The 24,570-nt window shown below is 40.9% G+C and overlaps 1 protein-coding gene across 5 annotated transcripts in view; it reads right to left on the minus strand.

Moving 5' to 3' along the window:
* Positions 1-24,570, minus strand: part of VPS13B (vacuolar protein sorting 13 homolog B) — a 357,629-nt gene that overhangs the window by 49,416 nt on the left and 283,643 nt on the right. For 4 of the 5 annotated variants that reach the window (XM_077932818.1, XM_077932820.1, XM_077932817.1 and 1 more), the window contains 3 exons: positions 17,953-18,149; positions 13,290-13,471; positions 10,941-11,290 (listed from right to left, as the gene is read on the minus strand). In XM_077932818.1, coding sequence (XP_077788944.1) covers positions 10,941-11,290; positions 13,290-13,471; positions 17,953-18,149 — 729 coding nt within the window. Of the gene's footprint in view, positions 1-10,940; positions 11,291-13,289; positions 13,472-17,952; positions 18,150-24,570 lie in introns of those variants that run through there. The other variant, XM_077932821.1, reaches the window with a different exon arrangement.

The following is a 24,570-nucleotide window of genomic DNA, read 5'->3' on the forward strand; positions in this document are numbered from 1 at the left end:
TACGAGCAAACCGGGCATTTTCCGCTGGTAATATTGTATGAATGATAGGCTTACTTGGATTTGATATCCTGCCTTTCACTCCCCTTCAGGAGTCTCAAAGCGGCTAACATTCTCCCTTCCCTTCCTCCCCCACAACAAACACTCTGTGAGGTGAGTGGGGCTGAGCAGCGGCGTAGCGTGGGTTATCAGCACCCGGGGCAAGGCAAGTAATTTGCGCCCCCTAACCCGGGGCAAGGCAAGTAATTTGCGCCCCCTAACCCGGGGCAAGGCAAGTACAGTAATTTACTCTCCCAAGCAGCAGCAGCGGGGCTTCTCTTTCCCCCGGGCTCTCCTGGAGCTGCCTCTTTTATTTCCTTTTTTCCCTTTCTCTCCTAAATTGATTCCTCCTCCACACCGCGGCGTTTCCTGGCTGCTCCCCCCCCCTCCCCCCCCTCTCCTCCTCGCTCTGCTTGCCTTTCCCTGCCCTGCCTGAGGGCGCCCTGAGGAGACTCCGCTCTCCTTTTTGACCAGGCGAGGTGGAAAAAAGGGGGGAAAGTCTCTTCCCGCCCCCTCGCCAGACTCCCTGCTCGGCTCGGCTCACTACCCAGGCGGCCAGTGGAGAGAGAGCCGCAATTACCAAAAGCTCCTCTCCCTCCTCTCGCCAAGCTGTCAAAGCCCGGCAGCAGCGGCAACGGCAGCAGCAGGCGCAGCCAGACCCCCGCCAGCCAGCCCGCCCGGCTTCCTCTCCTTTTTGTGCCCGCGGCAGAAGGCTTCGCTCTCCCCCTTCCGCGACCTCCTCGCCAAGCCGAGCGAGCGCGGGCTCCCTAACCCGTGGATTTTAGTAGGGGCAGAGAGCTGCTAGTGCGAGCGCGCCCCCCGCCCATGTTGCGCCCGGTGCGGCCCGCCCCCCTGGCACCCCCCACGCTACGCCACTGGGGCTGAGAGACTTCAAAGAAGTGTGACTGGCCCAAGGTCACCCAGCAGCTGCATGTGGAGGAGCGGAGACGCGAACCCGGTTCCCCAGATTACGAGACTACCGCTCTTAACCACTACACCACACTGGCTCAACTTGATGGTTGATATAAATTACCAATGTCTCAGGGGTTCATTAATCCCTGTAACTCACTGCATTATGGGAATGATTTGATGCCAGCAGAAGATGGCAATATAAGTCCTTCAAGGAGATTTGTATCATTGACTTAAAATATTCCTACCCAGTCCTTCCATCAGCTTGAAGCTACCTTCCAACTTACAGCAGCCTCTTTTCCAACAATGTAATACTGTATACCACATTATGAAGAACTCTATTTTGGTTTCACACATTCCGTTTGAGTCAATATAATCCAAGCAATGTTTCCTTTCCCTTTTTGTTGCCTTTCCCCTCAACCATTTTGACTTTCCCTAACCATTCCTCCACCACCGCCCCACCCCTGGTTGGCTTGGCAGCTTCAAGATGGCCTTCAGTCTGTTAGAGAGCTGGATTTCCCATTGTCCTTTTCTTCCATAGTAGCATCTTCTCCTGGCACCAGTACCAACACAGGCTCTTCCCTTGCTGATTACAGCTGCTTCAAGATTCTGTCAGCAAAATGCCAGAGAATGCGTAGAAGCATATAAAAACAAGGAAGATAGCCAGGTCTCTCTAGCCAGCCAACTCCTTTTTGGCCACTAGTTTTTTCACAGAGCTCAGTCTGGTAGCTGCTGTTGTCAGCACCTCATTTTGACCAAAAGAAAAAAGAAAAAGAAATTTTGTCTTCTTGGGTGTACAAAATTTCCACACATTAAATGAACACCCCCCATCATCACACACAAAGCAGAACTTGGTTTCTATGGTGACCAGATATTCGAATGTGTATATAGTACTTCATTTTCCGTTATGAGTAACTATGTTCTTACTGCATTCCTGCGTTTCAAAAACATCTCCCCTTGGCTTTAGTGCTTTCTTTTCTAGAGAAGGAATAAAATATTGGAGGAATGGCAGGAGTCATGTTAAGACATATTTCTTGCACCCTTCCCACATAAGTCTAGGGTGACAAGGCATCCTATTTTACAGAGAACAGCACTCTATGTGAAGGGCTGTGAATTTAAAAGTGCTGTTTAAAATTCAAGAATCCTAAGAGAGAAGTTGCCCATCAACAGATAGCAGCGCCTAGAAGAGGGAATGAGAAAGCACACGGGTCACCTGTTTACAGTCTTTCCTGCTATAGTGAGATGCATTGTGTATCTATTTAAATTATAATATTACTAAATACGCATCTATGCATATACAAATTTTACTCAAATCCATATTCTCATTTTGGATGATACACTTCCTCTTTTTTGGCCATGTATAAGTGCTCACTCTATATAGGCTGCTTATATACCCACCTTTTGCTTTCTCCAAAATTTATCTGTAGATGTACGTCCATCCGTACACGTATTGATTAAAACATGCTGATATCCAGCAAAAGATAACAAAAATATTATCCAATTCTAGAGAATATGGGGGTGATGTTTTAAATGCTGTCCCCCAAGGTGGCAGGCAAAAGAGGTGGAACCAGTTAAGTATGGCAAAAAATGGGTGAATGCAGGGAAGGGTACCAGAGGTAGCATGGATAGAACTAGATTTAAGGGGATTTTCCTTTGGGAGTTCCAAAGCCATGGGCTCCATGCTACAGTATAAATCTCGGTGTTTAATTTGGCCCTGTTCTCATCAACATATTCTATACAGAAAAGGTCAGCAGAACAGCCAAAGACTTGCATTTCGTAAGCAGGGAAGACTACTACAGAGCATCTGGATGTACAGTGTATCTGAGGAAAGTAAGGCTGACATTCCTGGTGCCACTTCAGAGCACACAGTTTGTTTTGGCACTCTACAATGGTGGATCTATTACTTTATATTGTCAAGCTGCCATACCCACATGCTCAGAAATCTACCCACAAACATGGATTTCCTTGTTACAGATTTATGAAATGTTCTTCTTTAAAGGAAGGATTTAAAATCTAAAGAACTGAGTATGTTGCTATCAAGTACAGATAGGAATATGTAAAGCATTTCCCCCTCAAGGAAGTATCTACTGGATTTTCTTGTTAAATCTGTACCCAGAAAGACTGAAAGCTTAGCACTGCAACATGTTTAAAATTCATCTTAGTGGAATAAGATAATTTGAAGTTTTATTGTCAGTTTACTGAAGTGAATATTTTTGCATGGCTATGGGCTTAAGCCTACGAGCAGAAAACCCATGTAGAGAACAGATGAGTAATATCAAACTCCTTATACTATTTGAAAGCATTTTTCTTTTCCTTATGCATGAAATTGTCAGTGACATCTTGCCATACTCGGATGTAAAACCTCATGGTGTTAGAGGTAGCAGGTTTGGCTTGCACTCTACCAATCAGCCCAGATTTACAGGACAATCATATGGATGCATTCTTCAAACTAAGTTCCGCTAAGTTGAATGGGATTTACCCCCAAATAGATATGTGCAGGTTTGCAGCTTTTGTTAATGAATTTGCTTGTTACTGGAAATCTATGCACTCGGTTATTACCTTCAGTGGAGTCCAAGAGAAACAATCATACTTCAATCAACCTGTGTAGCTGATAGAAATGTTTGTGCACTCTATTTGTATTAATATGTATGTAATACATAAATATGAGGGATGCGGGTGGCGCTGTGGGTTAAACCACAGAGCCTAAGACTTGCCGATCAGAAGGTCAGCGGTTCAAATCCCCACGATGGGGTGAGCTCCTGTTGCTCAGTCCCTGCTCCTGCCAACCTAGCAGTTCGAAAGCACGTCAAAGTGCAAGTAGATAAATAGGTACCGCTCCAGCGGGAAGGTAAACAGCGTTTCCGTGCGCTGCTCTGGTTCGCCAGAAGCGGCTTAGTCATGCTGGCCACATTTATTGGCTCCCTTGGCCAATAAAGCAAGATGAGCACCGCAACCCCAGAGTCGGCCATGACTGGACCTAATGGTCAGGGGTCCCTTTACCTTTAATACATAAATGTACACATTTATATGTAATACTATGCCTCAGTGCATTGGTTGCATGTCTGCAAAGCCCTTACTGCTAGATGGTGCCAAATGGTATATGGAGCCTGGCCACGAATGAGGGGTCAGCACGTAAAGCATAATACACTTCTGGCCCAGGACCACCACCTGGAGAAAAGAGTGGTTCCAGATATACAGGAGTTGGCCATCCCTAATCTAAAAGAACGGAAACAGGATGGTCTCCAAGAAGATAAGCATCTGTTTGGGAGGGGGCTGCAACAGACTGGATCATCGCTGTGCAAATCAAAGTTCTAGTCTACACTGTAATGTCAGTATATTTATCTTCTAGTTACTAACATAGATACAGCAGCCCAGAATAAGCTCCACAGATTTAGAAACTGCATTTGAAGCAATTAAATATCACTTTATGCACTATGACGTCATATATATTTTTTGTCCAGTTGAGACTTAAGATATAATGTAATATTCAAATAGGACCAGCTAAAATAGAGCTACTTTTTCCATACAAGAATTGTTGTACTTTACTGGTTATATTAACTGAAGGATTGAAGGGTCATTCCAAATCAAGTGATCCATTTTTTACCTCATGTCATCCAATTTTCTTAATATTTTGTACACTTGTGGAATGATCAGAACCAAGTTTAAATTTTAAATTTTAATTTCTTTTATCTCATCCTGTTTTAGAGTTATGAGGGTTTGAAATTTCAAAAAAATGATACTTTTGGACTTACCTGATTACACAAAAACCATAAAAGCTTAGCCAGAATTAAGATATTTCAAAACTAAAAATACCAATCTCTTCAGAACTTCATGGTCCTTAATATATGTCAAATGATATGTCCAAAATTGTAGTGATTATTTAATATTTCTAAGAGCTACCTGCAAAATATCATCTTGGGATCTGAACGGGATCACATTAAACAAAAATATTTTGTACATACATCTGCCTTATTGGGTTCTATTTAGGAGTAATGGGTCTTGTTGGAGTAAAATATAATAGAATAAACAAGACTTCAAATTATAACATCAGCTATTTCATGCATTTCTTTTGAAAGTTATTCAATTAAAAGATATCTGAAAAGCTAGTCAGGCTTTTCTTTTAAAAATGTGTTCCAAAACAGTGATAGCTTGCTGTTGAATGATAGAATTAATGCTTTGAAATAATTTTTGTTAGTACTTCATTTCATGAACATTATAACAAAATACATTTCAAACAAAATTATGACACTGCTGGAACTCTTTAACTGGTGCCATGATAACATCCTTTCTATCTAGTTATTATTTTCAACAAATGAGGAGTACAGAAAAGAAGAAATGTTCCTAAAATGACACTTTGAAAGAGTGAAAGCGATCAATGGAACACAAGGATTTCACCACTTTGTTCCATCTACATCCAGTCCAAGAGAAATTGTGACCAAGGTGTATCCCTTTAGCAATGAGAGTGAGACGTTTGACATTGAAGGAAGTGGGGCAGGCTAAGCCTGATATATTCTCAGCATGTATTTCTGAGCTCTTGGAAAAGAGAAGTATGAAAAGTCTCAGAAGAATTTTGGTGTTCACAGCCCATGAGACATTCCCTGAAATTCCTAGGCATGGTGATGGTCACTAGAAATCCCAGCATTCCATGATTTTAACACATCAGCTTAGGCTGATTGAGTCTGATGTATTTAATTAGGCATAACTGGATTGCAATTTAGATAGGTATGGGAACATGTTTAGTATGGCCACAGTAAGGTAGCTGATTGCGTACACTGAATCTCAGTCAGTAGTGCGTACAAAGAGGCTAAACTTAACCAAACTGGGCCAAGTGATTGGATGCACAAGAAGAAAACAGGAGTCTGAAATAAACATTTATAGAATAAGACAGGGGGAGGGGCTTTAAAAAGCAAAAGATTCAACAGCACTTCAACACCCCAAGCTGTCTATGGGCAGATCACTTTAAAGAGAAAAGGCACCAATGTCATCTAGACTAGATTCCTAGACCTCTATTTTCCCTTTGGGAGATCTGGGGAGTAGCATGAAAAAAGAAAAGGAGAAAAACAAGCCTAATATACTCCTGAACTACAGACTTTCACCAACATATAGCTCTCCGCTCATTTATCTGTTTCCAGTTAAAGAAATTTTCCTGGTGATGTGGTGTGGTGCAATGCAATGCAATGCAATGCAATGAGAAACCCATATTCAAGGCCACCTTCAGTCACAAAGCTCATTGGGTGAGTCCACTCAATCACTGTCTTCCAGTCTATCTATCTTACAGGGCTATTGTAAATAAATATTTCTATGTATACCACTCGTCAGTTTCTTGGAATGAGTATTAGAGCTATCCATGTATGTAGTTTTGGAGGACTTAGACTTATCACAGCCTCCTTAAATCTATAACCCTTTTATTTGTACTTGTCAATTACTATATCAGACAAGAAGAATATTTAGGAATAAACATATTTTCTTTCAAATGGGGAAGTGCCACAATATAGGCTTTTACCCAATTAGAAGGGCAGATACATGGTTTGTTCCTCTGCAGTGTATCCATTGTGTTAACTTTCTCTTCCTGCTTCCTCCTTTCTGAGCCCAGAGAGAAAACAGCATATCTATTCATAGTACCTGCTTCCTTTCTTGCCCACTCACCCATTGTATAAAAACTGTGTAAAAACTACGTATGTGTATTTGAGGCTGCACTTTTGTCTGATCCAATTTTAAGGCAGGGCTGATTAAGCAGCTATATTTTGGAACTTCCTAGAAGATAGGAAATGTCCTGATGGCTACATGTACAGTGGTCCCTCGGTTTACGAACTTAATCCATTCCGGAAGTCCGTTCTTAAACCGAAACCGTTCTTAAACCAATCCCTAATGAGGCCTCCCGCTGCCGGTGCCCTTCCACGGTTCGGATTCTGTTCTTAGACCGAGGTAAAGATCGCGAACTGGGACACTACTTCTGCTTTCGTGGAGTTCGTAAACCGAATCGTTCATAAACAGGGCTGTTCTTAAACCGAGGTACCACTGTATATCATTGTAGGATTTGTCTGCTGGTTCAAGAGGTTGCAGAGCATGGTAAAATATACCACTCACCACAATCCCATCTGTGTCTTATATTGCACATGCAATAAGCTCATTGAGTGAGTATTCCCAATCACTGTCTTCCAGGATAGGTACAGGGTCGGTTCCTTGGAATGGGTATTAAAGCTATACATGTGTTTGCGTGTGTGTGTGTGTGTACGTACGCACACACGCGCACGCGCACACACACACACACACACACTGTTTAGGTAGTAAAAAAAGTAAACATCAAATGAAAATTGTTGGATTTAAACACATGGATTTCTCATATTTAAAAAGTGGCCTGTAATAAATTCCGTGGCACTTTAGAAATTATTTTAACAAGAATGTGTCTGGTGGGATGGTTTACATTTCCCTAATGAAATATCTGGGGCTTTCTTACTTAACTGACCCATTCACCACAGAATTCATTATCCCTATATATGTAGCCCTTTGCAATAATGAAATACTCTGGAATATGTGGAGCTTCTCCACTATATTTCATTTCAAAGAACTATTTTTAAAGCAATAAGGAATTATGCAATTGAAGCAAATAATACATTTTCACATATTTTCATTTTACTTATACAATCTTGCTGAATTAAAAACCACCTATATGCTCTATAAATTGGTTATTTTTAAATGAAATCTTACTACAGTTCAAACACAAATATGATGAGGGGATGGATTTTATTGGGCCAATCTTTTGTTGGCAAAAAAGTGCACATTTTCAAGACTTCTATAACTGCTTTCAATAATAAACGACTCAAGTCTGGTATTTAAATATACCTTATTAACAATCAGTTGATCAATCAGCTGACTGAAGTTAAAAACGTTTCTGTTCCCTTAATTTCAATGGGAGAGTTAAGCAGGTGCTTAAAATTAAGCTAAATTGTTTTGGCTAAATTGTGCCCCTGGTGTTTTAGAAGGCATTTTCCACTGTAAGACATTAGACTCTTAAGACTGTTACCTACAAGAGAATCAGTGCCTTGGGGGGAAAAGGGAGATTCATCATCTTGGGATTTGAACATGTGACTTAGACTTACAAGCAAAGAGGCTGATGATGTCTTTAAAGCCTAATTCTACTTCTAAAACTACCATCATTATTTAGGGGGGGAAATTAGTCCGCATATTGGCAGAAACAAATACTGACAGAGGCTTCTGTTAATCTTGAACTCTTGACCTAAAGGTGCAAGGCCAAATTGCTTTATGCTTCATATGTCAGCTCCCATCTACAATGTGTACAAAATTACTTGTCTCTAATAATTCAGCTAGAAAATGTGAAAAACTCAACTAACGGTGGTGCTCTTGACTTTGTCCAGCAGAATAATGTGTTGATTGTGAGCGCTGCACACCAAACAACACTTAGTGGGAAGCTAATTTTCGGTATGTATGTGGAAGAGGAGAAGCCACATAAGGAACATGTTGTTAACAATTAACGTTAATAAGCAGCTCTGGGTCCACTTCTGTGTCTGATGTCCCCTAATTTAAAAGTAGGCTGAGTTTTTAATCAAGTGCACCCTGGGTTGGAGACCCACCCACCACATCAGAAGATGGTGGCAAGAACCCTTGACATGAGAGGAAACGAGAAAATTACAACAACAATTACAGAAGCATATCCTCCTGTGGGTCATTTGAACATTGCCACCCCCGTGTATAAATCAGACCCAACTATTCCTAGAATGTACCTGTCAGAAGTATGCTGCTCTGCAACATATGGCTCTACTTAATCAAATATACAATTCTGTTATTTTCAACTCAAGAGTATTTCTGTAAGGCACCCTGTAGTCCAAGTCAGTCATTCACGCTCTGATGTGGTCTCAGACATTTAAATATTTATACACTACATTTTATTTATATGTATACGATGTCTGATACTCCTTAACAGCACAAAGCAACTGACCTTTCTGAAGGCCATTTTGCAGTAGTTGCTGCCCTGCCAGCCCATGCGTAACGGGCCTCATCCAAAACTCTGTTTGCTTGTTTTCTGTTAAGCACATTGCTCAAAATATGACAAAAAGCAGAAATTGGAGCTACAAAGACTCTTTTTTCACAGTGATATTTGAACCAGCTGTAAAGATTTAAATCACACTAGCTCTTGTTTTATGAACGTCCTTTTACAATAAGAAAACCATGGAATGGCTTGAAAAAAAGAAACTCTTGATACGAAACAGATGTTTTTATCTTTTCTAGCTTTGCTATTGTAGTTCTGCGATGGGTAATTAATGCACAGTACTTTGTTTTGGTATTTAGATTGGTAAAGAAAATTATTTTCTTGCAGGCCTGGATAACTTGGGACAACTCAAGGCATTTTGAACAATTGCAGGGGAAAATAATCTACATATATATTTGGATTGCCTTGCACCATTATTTTTGTATGAAGAGAATAGGATGCAAGATGTAGCGAATGCTTTCAATGATATAACGAGGGGGAAATAACTAGAGATACCTGACAGAGGGCTTTATTTGACTACGTTTTACTCCAAGTAGCCCTACTGAAATTAATGAATCTAAATAAGTCGTAAAATAATTTCAAAAAATTTACTCTTTGTAGGCTTAACACTGAAAATAACCCAGAAGATCTGTGACCACATCTCCATCTCACATGGAGTTTGGTCCTCATAGTTGCTTATTGCAGCATCACTGACTTTCTAAAACATATACAGTGGTACCTCGGGTTAAGTACTTAATACGTTCTGGAGGTCCGTTCTTAAACTGAAACTGTTCTTAACCTGAAGCACCACTTTAGCTAATGGGGCCTCCTCCTGCTGCCGCGCCGCTGGAGCACGATTTCTGTTCTCATCCTGAAGCAAAGTTCTTAACCTGAGGTACTATTTCTGGGTTAGCGGAGTCTGTAACCTGAAGTGTACGTAACCTGAAGCGTATGTAACCTGAGGTACCACTGTACAATGAAATACTACATATTACAATTCACCAGGTCAGATCCTGATCTCACCGGCATAGACTTAAACCCACCCAAAATAGCCCAAGGAGCTTTAATTTCCTTTGAAAACATGTTTTATGTGATAATAAAAAGACTTTTACTTTAAAGTGTGGGGAAATCTGACAATAAAGCGACAGGCTAGATTTCCCAAAGCTTTTGCCAAACCTTCAGAAGTTCACACATGCCCTGCACAGTTAGCTCTCTGCTAACTGAAGAGACAGAAACTCAGTATCACAGCCCCTGCCCATTCTGACATGGCTCAACTCAGATGTAAGATTTTGATCTGTAGTGGAAGCAGAGAGTTGGCAGAATTTAGGGGACCACTTTGTGAGAGTGGAAGTGCCATTTAGTCATGCATGGCAGCTTTGAATTATCCCAATGGTTGGGAAAATCAAGAACTAGCTGTGGGCCCACAAGGTCCCTTTGCTTTTCTTCCCACATACCGAGGATCAGTTAGTTGCTTCCTGTTTGCAGTAAACTATACTTGGACGTTACACCAAACCAGCAAATTATGGCTTGTCAGAATGCAAACCACCATTAAACCAGTTTGCACTGCTGATGCAAACAGCAGGTGTGAACCATTGCTTGCCAATTTGGTTATAATGGCAAAGTATGGTTTCTGCTAAAAAGGAAGAAACAACTGAATCTGACTGTGCCAAGGAGGAAGGTGCACATGAGTCTGATGCTTGCAAATGTGTTTTATTCATTTCTAGAAGTGTTTATGTTCTGCCAACTCATGTAAAATATACTGAAACTTGGTTTGGCATTATAGGTGAACTGGTTCTATGTGTTTATGATGTTGTATGCTATCACTTTGCCTATTAATTTCATTTGCTTTCAATCAAGTTTCCAGTTCTGCAAAAAGGGCAGGTAACAGTGTGCCCTATCTTCCCTCTCTCTTCACCCTACTAGCCTATTGGTAACCCCCATTTTTAGAAATCCTGAATAAGGGTATCCAGATTAACATTTTCATTTAACGTTTAGCTGTTGGCCTTACCTGTTGCCAAGCTTGGATGGTTTTATGCAGGGAGTGAATAGCATGTTGCCCAAAGCTTATAAATAGGGGATCCACCATCACATTTCCATCCAGTATCTTTTCCGCTAAATTGCCAGAAATAGCAATCTGTCCAAGGACACCAAAGGGCTTCACAACAGCCTGCATTGTTACATTTCGGTATTCCAACAGTTTGCAGTCAATCCTAGTAGAAAACTGGATCTCCTTGAAGATGGATCCATCACTCCATTGCCTTAGATAGATGTGTGGTTCTTTGAAAGAAATGATCAAATATTCTAGTTCGGATGGCACATTTTTATCAGAGATAAATGGATGAAGAAACTTTGGTGGCACTGTGAAATAAAGGGGGGAAATCAATAGTACAATGTTGCAAATGCAGACTGGGAATGAGTGTGTTCAGTAGATCAATATATGCAGAACACTTTACAAGAAAAATTCTATGTATTTGTTCAGCTCAGTTAAGTAGCCACTATTATATAGAAATCCCATCTTATTTGAAACCAGAATAAGCACATGGGAAATGAAAATGAAACCTTAAATTTAAATACTGACAAATAATAAAGAATAAAAATTTTGTTATTCAAAGACTCAGTGCTGTCAGGAACTTTATATTATTTACTTTCTTCTAAATCAAAACAGTTAAGTATGTACATGTACATTTACCTATCTTACTGGATTGGGTCTGAGCTGAGCTATATTTATTTTTTCAAAAGCTTGTGGTTTCTGCTCTGTATGTGCATATTTAAGCATAGGCTTGAAACATGGTCTAAAGGCACATTATAGAATTCTTGCGGGAGCTAACCAAATCTGAGTCGGGCCAGTGCTTGAATGGGAAACAGCCTGGGAATCCCACATACAACTCCTTTGAGTTCCACAATGGAAAAAGGTGGGATATGAATGTAATACAATTAAGTCTTTTTTGTGTTGGGCAAAATTCAGTACACTAAGGCCCCACACTAAGTAGAAACACTAGTTATCCCTAACTACCATTGCAATTATGATGACAACAATAACAGAATCAGCATAAATAATTCCCCTACACAACAAATAGAGCTAATCAAGAAATAGCCCAATAGTAGTAGAAATATGTACTACAGATCAGAGCCACCAAAAGATGTTGGAAAGTAAAAACTGGAGACCAAATTAGGACTGAGGGATTAATGCAGATAAACTCATATGATTATCTGTTTAGATACAGCGTTGATGTGCACTTTGGAGAAAAAATGCAATTATTAACAGTAATGGCCTCAACATCTGGTGAACACATAAGGGACACAGAAAAATATCTACAATTAGCAAAGTAGAAAGGAAACAGAACTATCCTAGGTAAATGAAATCATACAGTATTTTAAAAATGTAGATGCTATTTTAAGTAAATGGATGTCACCAATCCAGAACAATTGGATTTTAACTTGCAGAAAGCCAACATCCTAGAAATTATCTGCCCTATAGCAAGTCTGAAGTAACCACAGCTTTGGATATTTAATTGTCCCACTATGAATAAAGAAGCAGAGAATACAATGACAATAGCTGCCTAAGGAAAGTTCTTTCTGAAAAAGGAAAATTTATATACTGAGAGGAACTGCATTTGGTTCAAGCAGCTTCTGCCTTTTTATTATTTACCATTTGAAAAGTCAAAAATATGGAAGTGCGTGCACAACTGATAAGGGGAAGAAGGCATACATTACTATATTCAAGACTGTACATATTAACGTTAGCAAAACTTGTTTTTCCAATATTTAGCTGTTAGGTTGTGTTTTTCTTTTTAAAAGGCTCAACAAGTTCAGTAAGAAACCCTATTTTTGAAGTGTGCTTAGTTATTTGCTCATCTTTCCTGGAAAGCATTATTTGATATCAGACAATCTAACGAAATTTCTTGGAATAAATTTGACATTAACACAGCAGCACATAGTTACTGAACAAAAACAGATGGGACTCCCCTTCCCCTTCTTTTTAGAGTAACAAATGAGCTTCCAATGCTTGGAGTTTGCTTCATAATTTCTTTGATAAAGGAGGATGTAAAAACTTCCAGAATCAGTGCAAGTATGCTGGCAAGTGGCTGAATTTGTTCTATCAGATGGCCCAAAATAAAGTGAAGGGGGCACTTGGCACCATTAGCCAGGACTTCGAAAAGGCAGCAGCGCCTTCTGCAGATACTGGATCCCAAACCACTCTTTCCTACGCATTCTTGCTTCCGATAAATGGTTGCAAGTTATCTGACCATATGGTTCCAGGAACCAAGAAACTGCAAATATAAAGCAGGTGGGGTGATGATGAGGAAATGTAAAAACAACAGTTACAGCTTTATTCTTGCGAGTGTACTATACGTACCTGTGCCCAACTGATCCAGATGGTGGCAAAGGTGAAGTTCCAAATGAGCAAACTGAATTGAAACGCCAAGGGCAGGAACAAACCAAGGGGTGAAACAGGAGTCCACCCTGGTACAGGCTGCTAGGGCAGTAGGAGTTACAAGCTGATCACAAGCACTTTGAGAGCCCGATTCACTTTCGGAGCTGTGGCAAAAACAAAACATGCGAGAGTATTATTTCAATATATCCTGGTGCTTATCATGGGATTTGACCATTTGCAATGCTGTGTTTGGGGCACAAACACTGAGCAGACCATGATTATTTTGGACAACCACAGCAACACAACTGGTGCACGCATCATTTCTAGGGAAGAGTTTGCAAAGTTTTCTAAAATGCTAGCATACCTGAACAAGGAAAGTACTCTTGAGGAGAAAAGGGTGAGGGGAACAACCTTTCAGCAATTATTAAACACTTTTTCATAAATGTCTGAACATTTATTTCAACACCACAATACAGGAGTTTTAAAAATGTAACCAGAGCCTATCACTTAAGTATAAACGCACTGCACACTTCTCAAGCAATACTGCTCTCCTTCCTATTTGCACTTAAATTGTCCTCTAAAAATGACTTCCCCAAATGTGGAAAGACCTAGATTTTAAGATAGAAATCTAAAGCTGTAATTTTACCATTAACATACTATCCCATTACATTGCCTCTCAGTAACTATTTGCAGTGCCATGAAATGCTTCCAAAAATTATTCAGCAATCATTTTCAAACATCCACAAATCCCCTCAATGGGGCTTATTTCTAAGTAGTCAGGTATAGGATTCCACTGTAAATGTTATATAGCAGGGGTAGCTAACCTGTGGCTCTCCAGATGTTTTTGGACTACAAATCCTATCAATGCTCACAATTAGCAATGCTGGCTGAGGCTGATGGGAGTTGGAGTTCAACACCATCATCTGTTATATAGGTTAACATCATGGTGTGACACACACATACATATTAATTCATTCTAATTGGTAGCAATCATCTCTGTTCTTTTTGTTTGGAGATTTAAATTTGTGACTTAATAAAAGCAAGGATAAGGTAAAGGTAAATGACTCCTGGACAGTTAAGTCCAGTCAAAGGCGCTCATCTCGCTTCAGGCCAAGAGAGCCAGCATTTGTCCACAGACAGCTTTCCAGGTCATGTGGCCAGTATGTGCAGTTCTGGCACAATGGGACACTGTGACAAGTGCCAGAGTGCATGAAAATGCTGTTTAACTTCCCGCCACACTGGTGTGCTTTCAAACTGCTAGGTTGGCAGAAGCTGGGACAGAGCAACAGAAGCTCACCCCGTCGCGCGGATTCGATTCGCTGACCTTCCGATCGGCAAGCGCAAGAGGCTCAGTGTTTTAGACCACAGCGCCTTAGGACTGCCAAGGATGTGCACAACTAGAACACCATTACAGTATACAATAAAGAAGAGCAATGCCATACAAGGGCATTTATGCATAAGGACAGACAGAGGTAGGGTTATTGATACGCTATGTGGCATCTTAGAAACCTTTTGGCTTTTAGGGGCAAAACAAAAAGAAGTCTGGTAAAACCTGGGTCACATTGACACCATAAACTTAAAGCACTTCATACTACCCATAAATTTGGGTTTTGTGGGTTCTTTGGAGGATGCCATGATTATGAAAGTAGCATACAAATGCTTTCATGGTGTGAATGCTACCTTAACCAACCCTTTCCTTTCAACTGCAGGGCGTAGGAGAGGATAAACTTTCACGGTGCAAAGCCCAGTAGCTCAGCTCCACTTGGAGCTAGTTTACTTTTGACAGTAGAAAGAAAACCCAGAGGAATAGCATTAGCGGTTGACTACCAGCAGGAGTGGCATCTAAACGGTAGACCCAGTATCTCACTATCTTTGTCTTAGGGCATACGTATTTACCTTTTACTTGTGCTAGGTCAGGGATGGGGGAGTCTGTGGCCCTCCAGATGCTGTTACAATTCAACTTTCATTAACATGGCCAATGCTCAGTGAAGATTCAAGTTGCAGTTCAATAACCATATGGAGGGCTACAGTACTGGGGGACTTCAAAATATATCAAAGTATATATGGAGAGGCAAGAGGAAATTTTTGACACTTTGCAAAGGCATAAAAGGATACCTGTAACTGGCTTCCTAATTCCTAGGCCTGCAAGTATAATACAACTAACCTGATAAATTGATACGCTGCATTTCCTCTTTCCAATTTTAAGTTAGCAAAACCACATGCATCTCTCTTTTCATAGTTCTAAGCAAGTCTAACCTGAAATCCCTCTCCCCAGAGCTACAATGAAATCCCCTCCCCTCCACCTCATGCAGAGGCTACCCTCAGTTTCCTCGCTGCTCCCCTCCCTTACTATTTATCAGCCTGTCTTCTTGCTGGTTAAATCACACTGGCTTTCTTACATTACAAACACCGATATAGCTGTTTAGGGACTAAAATTATAGTCACACTCCAGAGTCCCTATACTTATCCAGCACCATCTCCTAATGCCTCGAATGTACCTTCTGAGTCATATTATTCTTTTGTCAATGGAAGTAAACATTTATGTGTTTATTTTACAATTTAGGGAACAATGAATATTTTCCACATCATAATATTCCACATAGAAATAAGAAATTATAGCAGGGCTATCACTGTCAAAAAACCCTTTCAGATAACACTTTTTAATGAAATCTCAGGCACAGTGATAAATCCCAAATGAACAAGAATTGTGACTGCAATTCTAACTGCTTTGATAAGGGCAAGGGGTTGGGGGAGCACTACTGAATTCCACAAGCTTTTTGCTCACTTCTCACAGAGTTCACATTTCTGTGGTACTAAGCTGACCACGAAGGTAATTTTGCGAAGGTCCCACATTCAGAGGAATTAACCTTGTCTGAAACACTTAACTTCTCAGTGATGAAAATGCATTCCTTCACAATTAACATCAAGAAATCATTTCAACCTAGTATGATCAATGGAAACCAGATGTTTAATACTTTTTATTGATTTGTTATCCGTTTTCTTCCCTGAATTATTCACACACACACACACACACGCGCGCGCAACAAAAAAAATATGTGAACTCCACTCTCCTAATTCAACTGCTTTGTTATTTTTTGTGTGAGAATGTGTGGATGGATGAACAGATAGATATGTATGTATGTATGTATGTATGTATATTTACTTATATGTAATGATTTATATCCCCCCTTCTACACACTATTCAAGGAGGCTTACACTTAGAAACATTTAGAAAGTACAATATTTTATAGAAGTAAAAATATGGCACACCTACAGAGAGAGAGAGAGAGATTCAGCAAATAAAATAAAGACATAGAACAGGAAATTACCTACTAGTAAGACAAGTAAAATATGGGGACGCGGGTGGCGCTGTGGGTAAAAGCCTCAGCGCCTAGGGCTTGCCGATCGAAAGGTCGGCGGTTCGAATCCCCGCGGCGGGGTGCGCTCCCGTTGCTCGGTCCCAGCGCCTGCCAACCTAGCAGTTCGAAAGCACCCCCGGGTGCAAGTAGATAAATAGGGACCGCTTACTGGCGGGAAGGTAAACGGCGTTTCCGTGTGCGGCTCTGGCTCGCCAGAGCAGCGATGTCACGCTGGCCACGTGACCTGGAAGTGTCTTCGGACAGCGCTGGCCCCCGGCCTCTTAAGTGAGATGGGCGCACAACCCTAGAGTCTGTCAAGACTGGCCCGTACGGGCAGGGGTACCTTTACCTTTACCTTTAAGACAAGGGTATGCTGGAATTAAAAAGTATTCACCATTTCACAAAACAACAGCATAAGGGAGGATCAATCAAGCCTTGTGGAGCAAAGAATAATATAATTTCAGAGCAACCACTGAAAAGACCTTTCTTGCCATAGTCAGGACACAGAAAAGGACACAGGTAGGCTGGTACAGGAGGTGGCAGCCCCTAATGGATCCTGTGCCCAACACATTTAGGACTTTAAAGGTATTCATGACACTTCAGAGAGAGATTTAAAAAACCCAAAACAACTTCTGCGTTTCTGTGTCCATTCTAAGAGCCAATGTGGTGTAGTGGTTAAAATGTCAGCCAAGCCTGGGGAGATCTGGGTTTAAATCCTCCTTAGGGCATGTAGGATGAGCCTGTGCTTTCAGACTAACCAAGTTGTTTTGGGGATAAAAGCAGGAGGGGGGGGGGGAGAACCCTGAAGTCACTGGAAAAAGAACAAGATTAAAATATAACAAGCAAGCAAACAAATAAGTACCAGAAGCAGGTACTTTGGTTGGACAGGTATTTATCAGGGGTGTTTTCTGTGTGGCTGCTCTGTTGTGAGGTTCATTCCCTGTATGGGACAGTTGCATATTCCTGCATTGCAGGGGTTTGGACTAGATGATCCTAAGGGTTGCTTCCAACTCTACAATTCTATGATTCTATGTCTAAATTGGTATTTTGGAATATCTTTACCCAGTTATGTGTTTTGACCATGCAGATTTTAGCATTCTTCTAGTCTTGCAAACCGGCATACTGAAGTGTTTGGTGTATTAGTCAACTGTCAGGCTAGCAAGCTTTCTTGCCACAAATAATATATTGTGGGAAGAGTCAATGGCTTTCTTTGCTTTGGTGACCTACTTCTGTGACCTGATACCATAAGTTATGCATTTCCATCAAACAACTGCAGTTTTGATTACCTTTGGTCATCCCCTGCATTCTGGCTGCTGTTCAGGACAATCCTCCAAAGATCTGAGGCTACAAGCTCTTTTTGGTCAACCATTAAGTTGATATTAGGCAGTGGCAGCTCACAAACTTTGCTTTCTGATAGGCTGAATTCTCTGAAAGCAACGAATGACTTCTGGAGCTCATCCCAGTATTCCAAACTGCAGGGAATCTGTAAAGTTAGCAAACAAATCTTAGTTGCTTGACATTTCTTGACAAATATAAAAACATGCGTTTGTAGCTATACTACTGGTTTATTTTTATTTTAATGGTAAATAGCCAATATTATTTTTTTTGCTGCCATCTCTTCAGTCATATCCTTAACAGATTTCTTTTAGAAGTTTCATGTTAATATAGCTGGCATTGATATAGGTTTTTATTCAATTCAATGGGATTAGGATACATCTCCAGTTACTACCAGACAATTTGTACAAACACCCCAGGATCACACAAAAACACATTATGAACAGATATTAAACACTCTAAAACACAATTGAATTGTGAATTCCACCATGCATCAAGAATATATTTTCGTAAGACATTGATTAAGTGACTTAAATTTTCTGTATAGAATAATTACAGTTGGAGACAGAAAGTATTATTTCCCAATGTACATATGTTAGTGATCAGAACCTATTACAGTAAGCAGCTAATTATCCACTTGGGCCCTTTTCAGAAAGGGCGTGATCCATCCAAGAAAGGATATTCCCCCTCTCTTAAGTCACAGTGGAAACCAACCATCAAAAGTTTGTTCTTATCTAGATACAGCATCATCTTGTTAACTGTGCTGTACAGCCCCCTACTGTATCTAAGCACCAGTTTAGAAATGTCACAGCTACTACCAATTCAGATTATGAAAAGTAGAACATATTGACAACACTAAACTCCAAAACTCCACCAATTTCAAATTGCTATTAAGCAAGGGAAGTGGCAAAACCCAGTCCTGTTAAGCTCTACATATTCAATCCTATGGAAAGGGCAAATATCACCCACCAAATATTTCACCAAGTGATCCAATATTGTTATAGATTTGCAGGGGATCCCCTCCTCCTAAACACTATAAATTAATAAATTGTAAAATTTTGATTGCTTCACTGGAAGATTGGAGGCCAGTGAAAAAGTACAGGCTAAGCTTCCTACCGGGACACAGGTGGAGCTGTGGTCTAAACCACAGAGCCTAGGGCTTGCCGATCAGAAGGTCAGCGGTTCGAATCCCTGCAACACGATGAGCTCCCGTTGCTCGGGAGCCAAAAAGTGCAAGTAGATAAATAGGTACTGCTCAGGTGGGAAGGTAAATGGCGTTTCCATGCACTGCTCTGGTTCGCCAGAAGCGGCTTAGTGATGCTGGCCACATGACCTGGACTGCGGACAAATGCCGGCTCCCTCGGCCTACACAGCAAGATGAGCGCCGCAACCCCAGAGTCGTCTGTGACTGGGCCTAATGGTCAGGGGTACCTTTACCTTTAAGCTTCCTACCAAGCCAGGGCATTACTTGGAACACCACATTCCTCTCTCAAGCTCATGTGATTACACACACGAGAAATCAGTCAAAGAACAATTGGGCAGACTGCTACTGCACTCAGGCTCTGCTTTTGGGCTTCCCATAAGCGTCTAGTTAGCCACTGTGAAAACCAAAGGGCGATTGGGGGGCCAATGTCACACGCATGATGTCAGGACATTGGGAGGAGCTGGGTTAGAGCCAAACTCCGCATCTGCACAGCTTCAATGGCTGGTAGCTCCTCCTCCTGATGTTGCCACTAGCTGGAGGCTGCTGCATCGACCCTCATTCCCCTCCACGGCTGTAACATGGTTGGCTCTGTTATTCACCTCTGCACTTTTGGGATGGGGGGGCAGCCCAACTCTGAAAATATAGGGGGGGTGCAAAAGGGCTTGGTCTTTGGACCTGGTGCCCCTGCTGAGAACAGAATGCTGAAGTAGATGAGACTTTGGTCTGTTTCAGCAGAGCTCTTCCAATGTCTCTATGGAAGGTTAACTAGAAAAAGGCCTTAAAAAGAAAACACCAACCCAAACACACAGCTATTAAAAAAAAGCAAAGATTTATCTTCACATAATCTTTAATTTTAATAAGTGTGAAACATAAAAGCCCTCATAAGTTAACAAATATACAAGATACAGTGAAAATGTAATATGCTGTAAAATAAAAACTGCACATTCATCATTTAGTGATCCCCTTTAGGAATGCTAGTTAGATTCTGGGAGTCGGAAAAATATCAAACTTTGCAGTGTGAAATATTTAAGAGTGATTTATAGCCTGACACCCAAAGGCCCAGCAAGGAGGAAAGTCCCACTGAAATGCATGGGGTTTACAGTGGCTCAGAGCTTTGGAAACTGGATTTGGCAATTTAAACTGATTTAAACTCTACATTTCTAAGCATATCACATTATTTGTCCTTGTGGGTGGATGGGGGTTATTACTAATGGCCCGGCTTGGTAAATATAAAGGAAGATGACTGCTTTGTGCAGTAGCAGCTGCCAAAAATAATAGTTTGAAACTTGGATATCAAGTATATCCCACAAAATGACTCATGGGCAAGGGAAGTGAGGATATTAGTTGCACTAGAAAGTGTCCCATAAGAAAAATAAAATTGTATTCCTTTTGTCTTCAAAATGATTAATACTCTACCTACATTTCAAATAATGCTCACCTCCTGGGATGTTGCTCCTACCATTTCCACAATAAAAGCAAGGAAAGTACCCTGGCATTGTGCCATTAACACACACACACACACAGCCAGAACAGAGCAGCTCTCTGAATTTCACACACCTCCGTTCTCCATGTGTTGCATGGGACCCAAGTTCATGAATGAAGCTGAACAGAAGTAGTCAAAGGCAGGGCAGGGCAATGACAACAATGACTTGGGCTCCTACTACAAAAGTGGGCCAAGCAGCTGCTACTGAAGCCTACATGCTCTTGCATGAGGGGACAGTGGGTGCTAAAGTCTAAGTAAGTAGGGTGGCCTGAGAGTCCTGACTGTATGTAGCTCCCTGGAATGCTAAACAGGCCACCTTTTGTGTGGATGAGCCCTCAGTGCTCAGTTTGGCACCAAAACAGCTCTGGTCATCCTGATGGAGGCTAGGAGAATCGGAGGTCTGAGACCCTTTTTATTTTGCTGAAGCTCTTCACAGCTTTTGATATCATCAGCCATAGTGTATTTCCAGTTGTCACCTGCACTGCAAAGGAAAGCTTTGGCCTCCAGCTGCTGGCTGGCTTCACTTCCCCATCATGCCTCTTGGACTGATGGCTGAATTTAGGAGTTTGGGGCCCCAAAAAACTGAAAGAAGAAGGAAGGACAGCTTCCACGGCTTGGTAAGAAAGATTGGGGGATGGGGATGGGGAGGAGAAAATGGGGGTGTGCAGTACAGTGGTGCCTCGCAAGACGAAATTAATTCGTTGTCTTGCGATTTTTTTCGTCTTGCGAAGCACGGTGTCAGGAAAGTTTTGGAAAAGCTTCAAAAATCACCAAAGTCTTTAAAAACCTCAAAAAAGGCTACCACACCGCGATCTATGAGTTGCTCCTCGAAGTCAAGTTGCAACTGTATTAACGGTGTTAAGAAAAAGGAAACAAAATTGCAAGACGTTTCCGTCTTGCGAAGCAAGCCCATAGGGAAAATCGTCTTGCGAAGCAGCTCAAAAAACAAAAAACCCTTTCGTCTAGCGAGTTTTTTGTCTTGCGAGGCATTCGTCTTGCGAGGTACCACTGTATAGGGATACAGAAGAGACTGGGGGAGGAGAGTGGGGTGCCCTATGGATGCTGCACAGTGGAAGAATGCAGGGTGGGTGGGTAAGTGTCAGGTGGTGACTGAGGGGACAATGGGAGGAGAGCAGTGCATATATGGAAGTGGCAAGGGGGCGGGGGAAGCAGGGTAATGCAGGACTCAGGCAATTCATTTCAGAAGTTGCTAATTCACAACTTGTTTCCTGCTTTCCCTTAGGGATTCCCATTCCAGAAATAACTACTGTACAACAAAGCATACATATTAGAGTAGACAGAAAAGATACACATTAGTTCGTGCGTGAACTCTAACTTCTTACCAAAGCCATCTAAATAAAAGAAGCAGGGGGAAGTATTATCTGCAAGAAGTCAAACTACAATTTTGTTTTAACCCAAGCTTCTTGCTGAAAAGAGAAAGCTGCTGGTAATAATGATATCAGAATTGCCCCCCCCCCCCCGTTTATTGACAATTCCCTTATACATTTCTCTCTCTCCCCCTTTCACATACACACACACACATGTACATAAATGTAAAGGAAACTATTTGATCTACATTTCATAAGTGTCATTTTGTGTGTCCCCTAGAAGCCAATGTTCTTTTTAAAAAATCCACAGTATTTCCCTCAAGTGAATGTGCCATCTGAACACCACTTGAGTTCAACTAACATACCTCACAGTCAGTGATTAATTTGTAAAATAAGAGGTGCCTAGTTCCATGACTGTCTGTCTCTTATCTGAAAGCTTTACTCTTTAATCCTTGAATATGCATGTTTGTTGAGAGAGAGAGAGCGCGCGCGAGAGAGAGAGAGAGAGAGAGAGAGAGAGAGAGAGCGCACTCAGCATAATTTATGACACAATGCAAAGCCACTAAATTTCTCCATCAAATTCTGAGACTCAATGAAAAAAGCCCATGTAAAACTATATATTGCCATGCATTTCTTTATTCTAGTTATGGAGGTGATGTGACCCAATGGAAGACATGATATGTTCCTACAAACTAGACGCCTTGGTGAACTTGGCTTCAGTGGGAGTTGTTCACATATAATTAAGAACAGGACCTCTGTCTTAAATAAACTCTAATGTTAAAAATGTTCTCCTCTAATGTTAAAAATTAAAATAAAACAACAACCACCACCTGCATTTTGCTTCCAAGTCATGACCGTTACATGCATCAAGCAGCTAGTATATACTCTATACCTATTCCACTACACTTGAGTGCATATTATGTTCTATAAAATAAACCATAGACACTCAGTTATATAGTTGAAATGCCAGAGAAGTCATGTTTGCATGGGGGGGAAATATAGTTCTCTTTTTACATTATCTCCCCGCCTTTTAGATGACTTTAGAAAGAGGCTTCTATACATCTTCAACTAATAGAAGCCATAAAACCCCCTTTGTAATATTGGAACCAGTTGAGAAACCACAAGTATTCAAATGCAGGAAATCATGATTTTATAACATTTTAATGTGATCTACTCTTGGGAAACAAAGTTAACCAAGCCCTATTTCTGTTCAGGAAATATTCCACTGTACAGTTGTAATACATTGTGGTACGGGGTACAGCTGCACGCTTTTCACCTGTAATGCCCCACTGGTATTGTGGCTTTGCTGCATTGCATCAAGATTGCCTTCCTGTCCGGAAAGCCCTCTAAGTACAAACAAGACTCTAAGCTGAGGTTTTATTTTCCCTTGGTATCAGAATATGGTAATTCAAGAGCCCTGAGAAATACTTTTTTAACCTTTATGAAGAAATATGCGGCATTCCTTTATTTTTAGGGAAAGCATGTGGCCGGCTTATCTTATCAATTCATCAAGCTACTAGGTTTTAGAGCAAATGCAGGTGTGCTGTGGACTGCAATGTGCTACAAAGACTGGATTTATTCTCATTAAAAAAGAAACAAACAAACAGATATTTAAAATATTGGTTTCATGAAAACACAGAGAGAACAATGCATGAAACATGTGTGCGCATATATATATATATATATATATATATATATATATATATATATATGATAATATGCTGATAAGACTCAAACCAATTTCATATGAGGAATGCCTCTCCTGTCTTTTGTTGTACAAATACCCTTGGAGGGCACTTAAAAGTTTGACTGCAAAGACAGACAGAAAGGCGTTGTACAAATATTCTGCTCTTAATATGTACTGCTTGGCTTTGCAACTGATGGATGCAGAGCTATGTATCAAACAGAGCTATGGATGCACATCTCATACTGAACTGCTTTCATAGGCACGATAGCTCATACCAAGAACTAACTTAGTTGGTCTTTAAGGTGCTACTGGAAGGAATATTTTTTTGTTGTTTTGACTATGGCAGACCAACACGGCTACCTATCTGTAACTGCTTTCATAGGTTCACTCTACATATCACTTTGAAATGTAGATTCAACATGCTAGTAGGCATTTGCTTGTTTATTTAGCTCTCAACTAACTTTGGGGAAGAGAACATCACATGCTGTGCAAACAAATAAGAAAGGCACTTTAAGAAAGACAAATGATACACAATGGATTAAGGTCAGACAGCAGTAGTGCTTTGTGGACTCTCTGTATGGATATTCTATCTCTATCTCTATCTCTAATCTCTATAAACTGCTCTATAGCAAATCAGTCCATTGCTTCATCTAGCCTAGTACTCTGACAGGCAGCAGATCTCCAGCATATCAGGCAAGAGTTTCCTCTTTCCCAGCCCTGCTACCAGAGATCCTTTAACTAGTGGTTCTGGGATTGCACCCAGCAATAACAGTGCTGCTAAATTATAATTTTAGCACTTTGAGGCTAAAATGATAGCATTCAAGATATAACCACAGGGGCTTCAAGCACATAGCTCTAATTATCATT

Source organism: Podarcis muralis, chromosome 8 (genome assembly GCF_964188315.1).
Source record: "Podarcis muralis chromosome 8, rPodMur119.hap1.1, whole genome shotgun sequence".
Classification (NCBI taxonomy): domain Eukaryota; kingdom Metazoa; phylum Chordata; class Lepidosauria; order Squamata; family Lacertidae; genus Podarcis; species Podarcis muralis.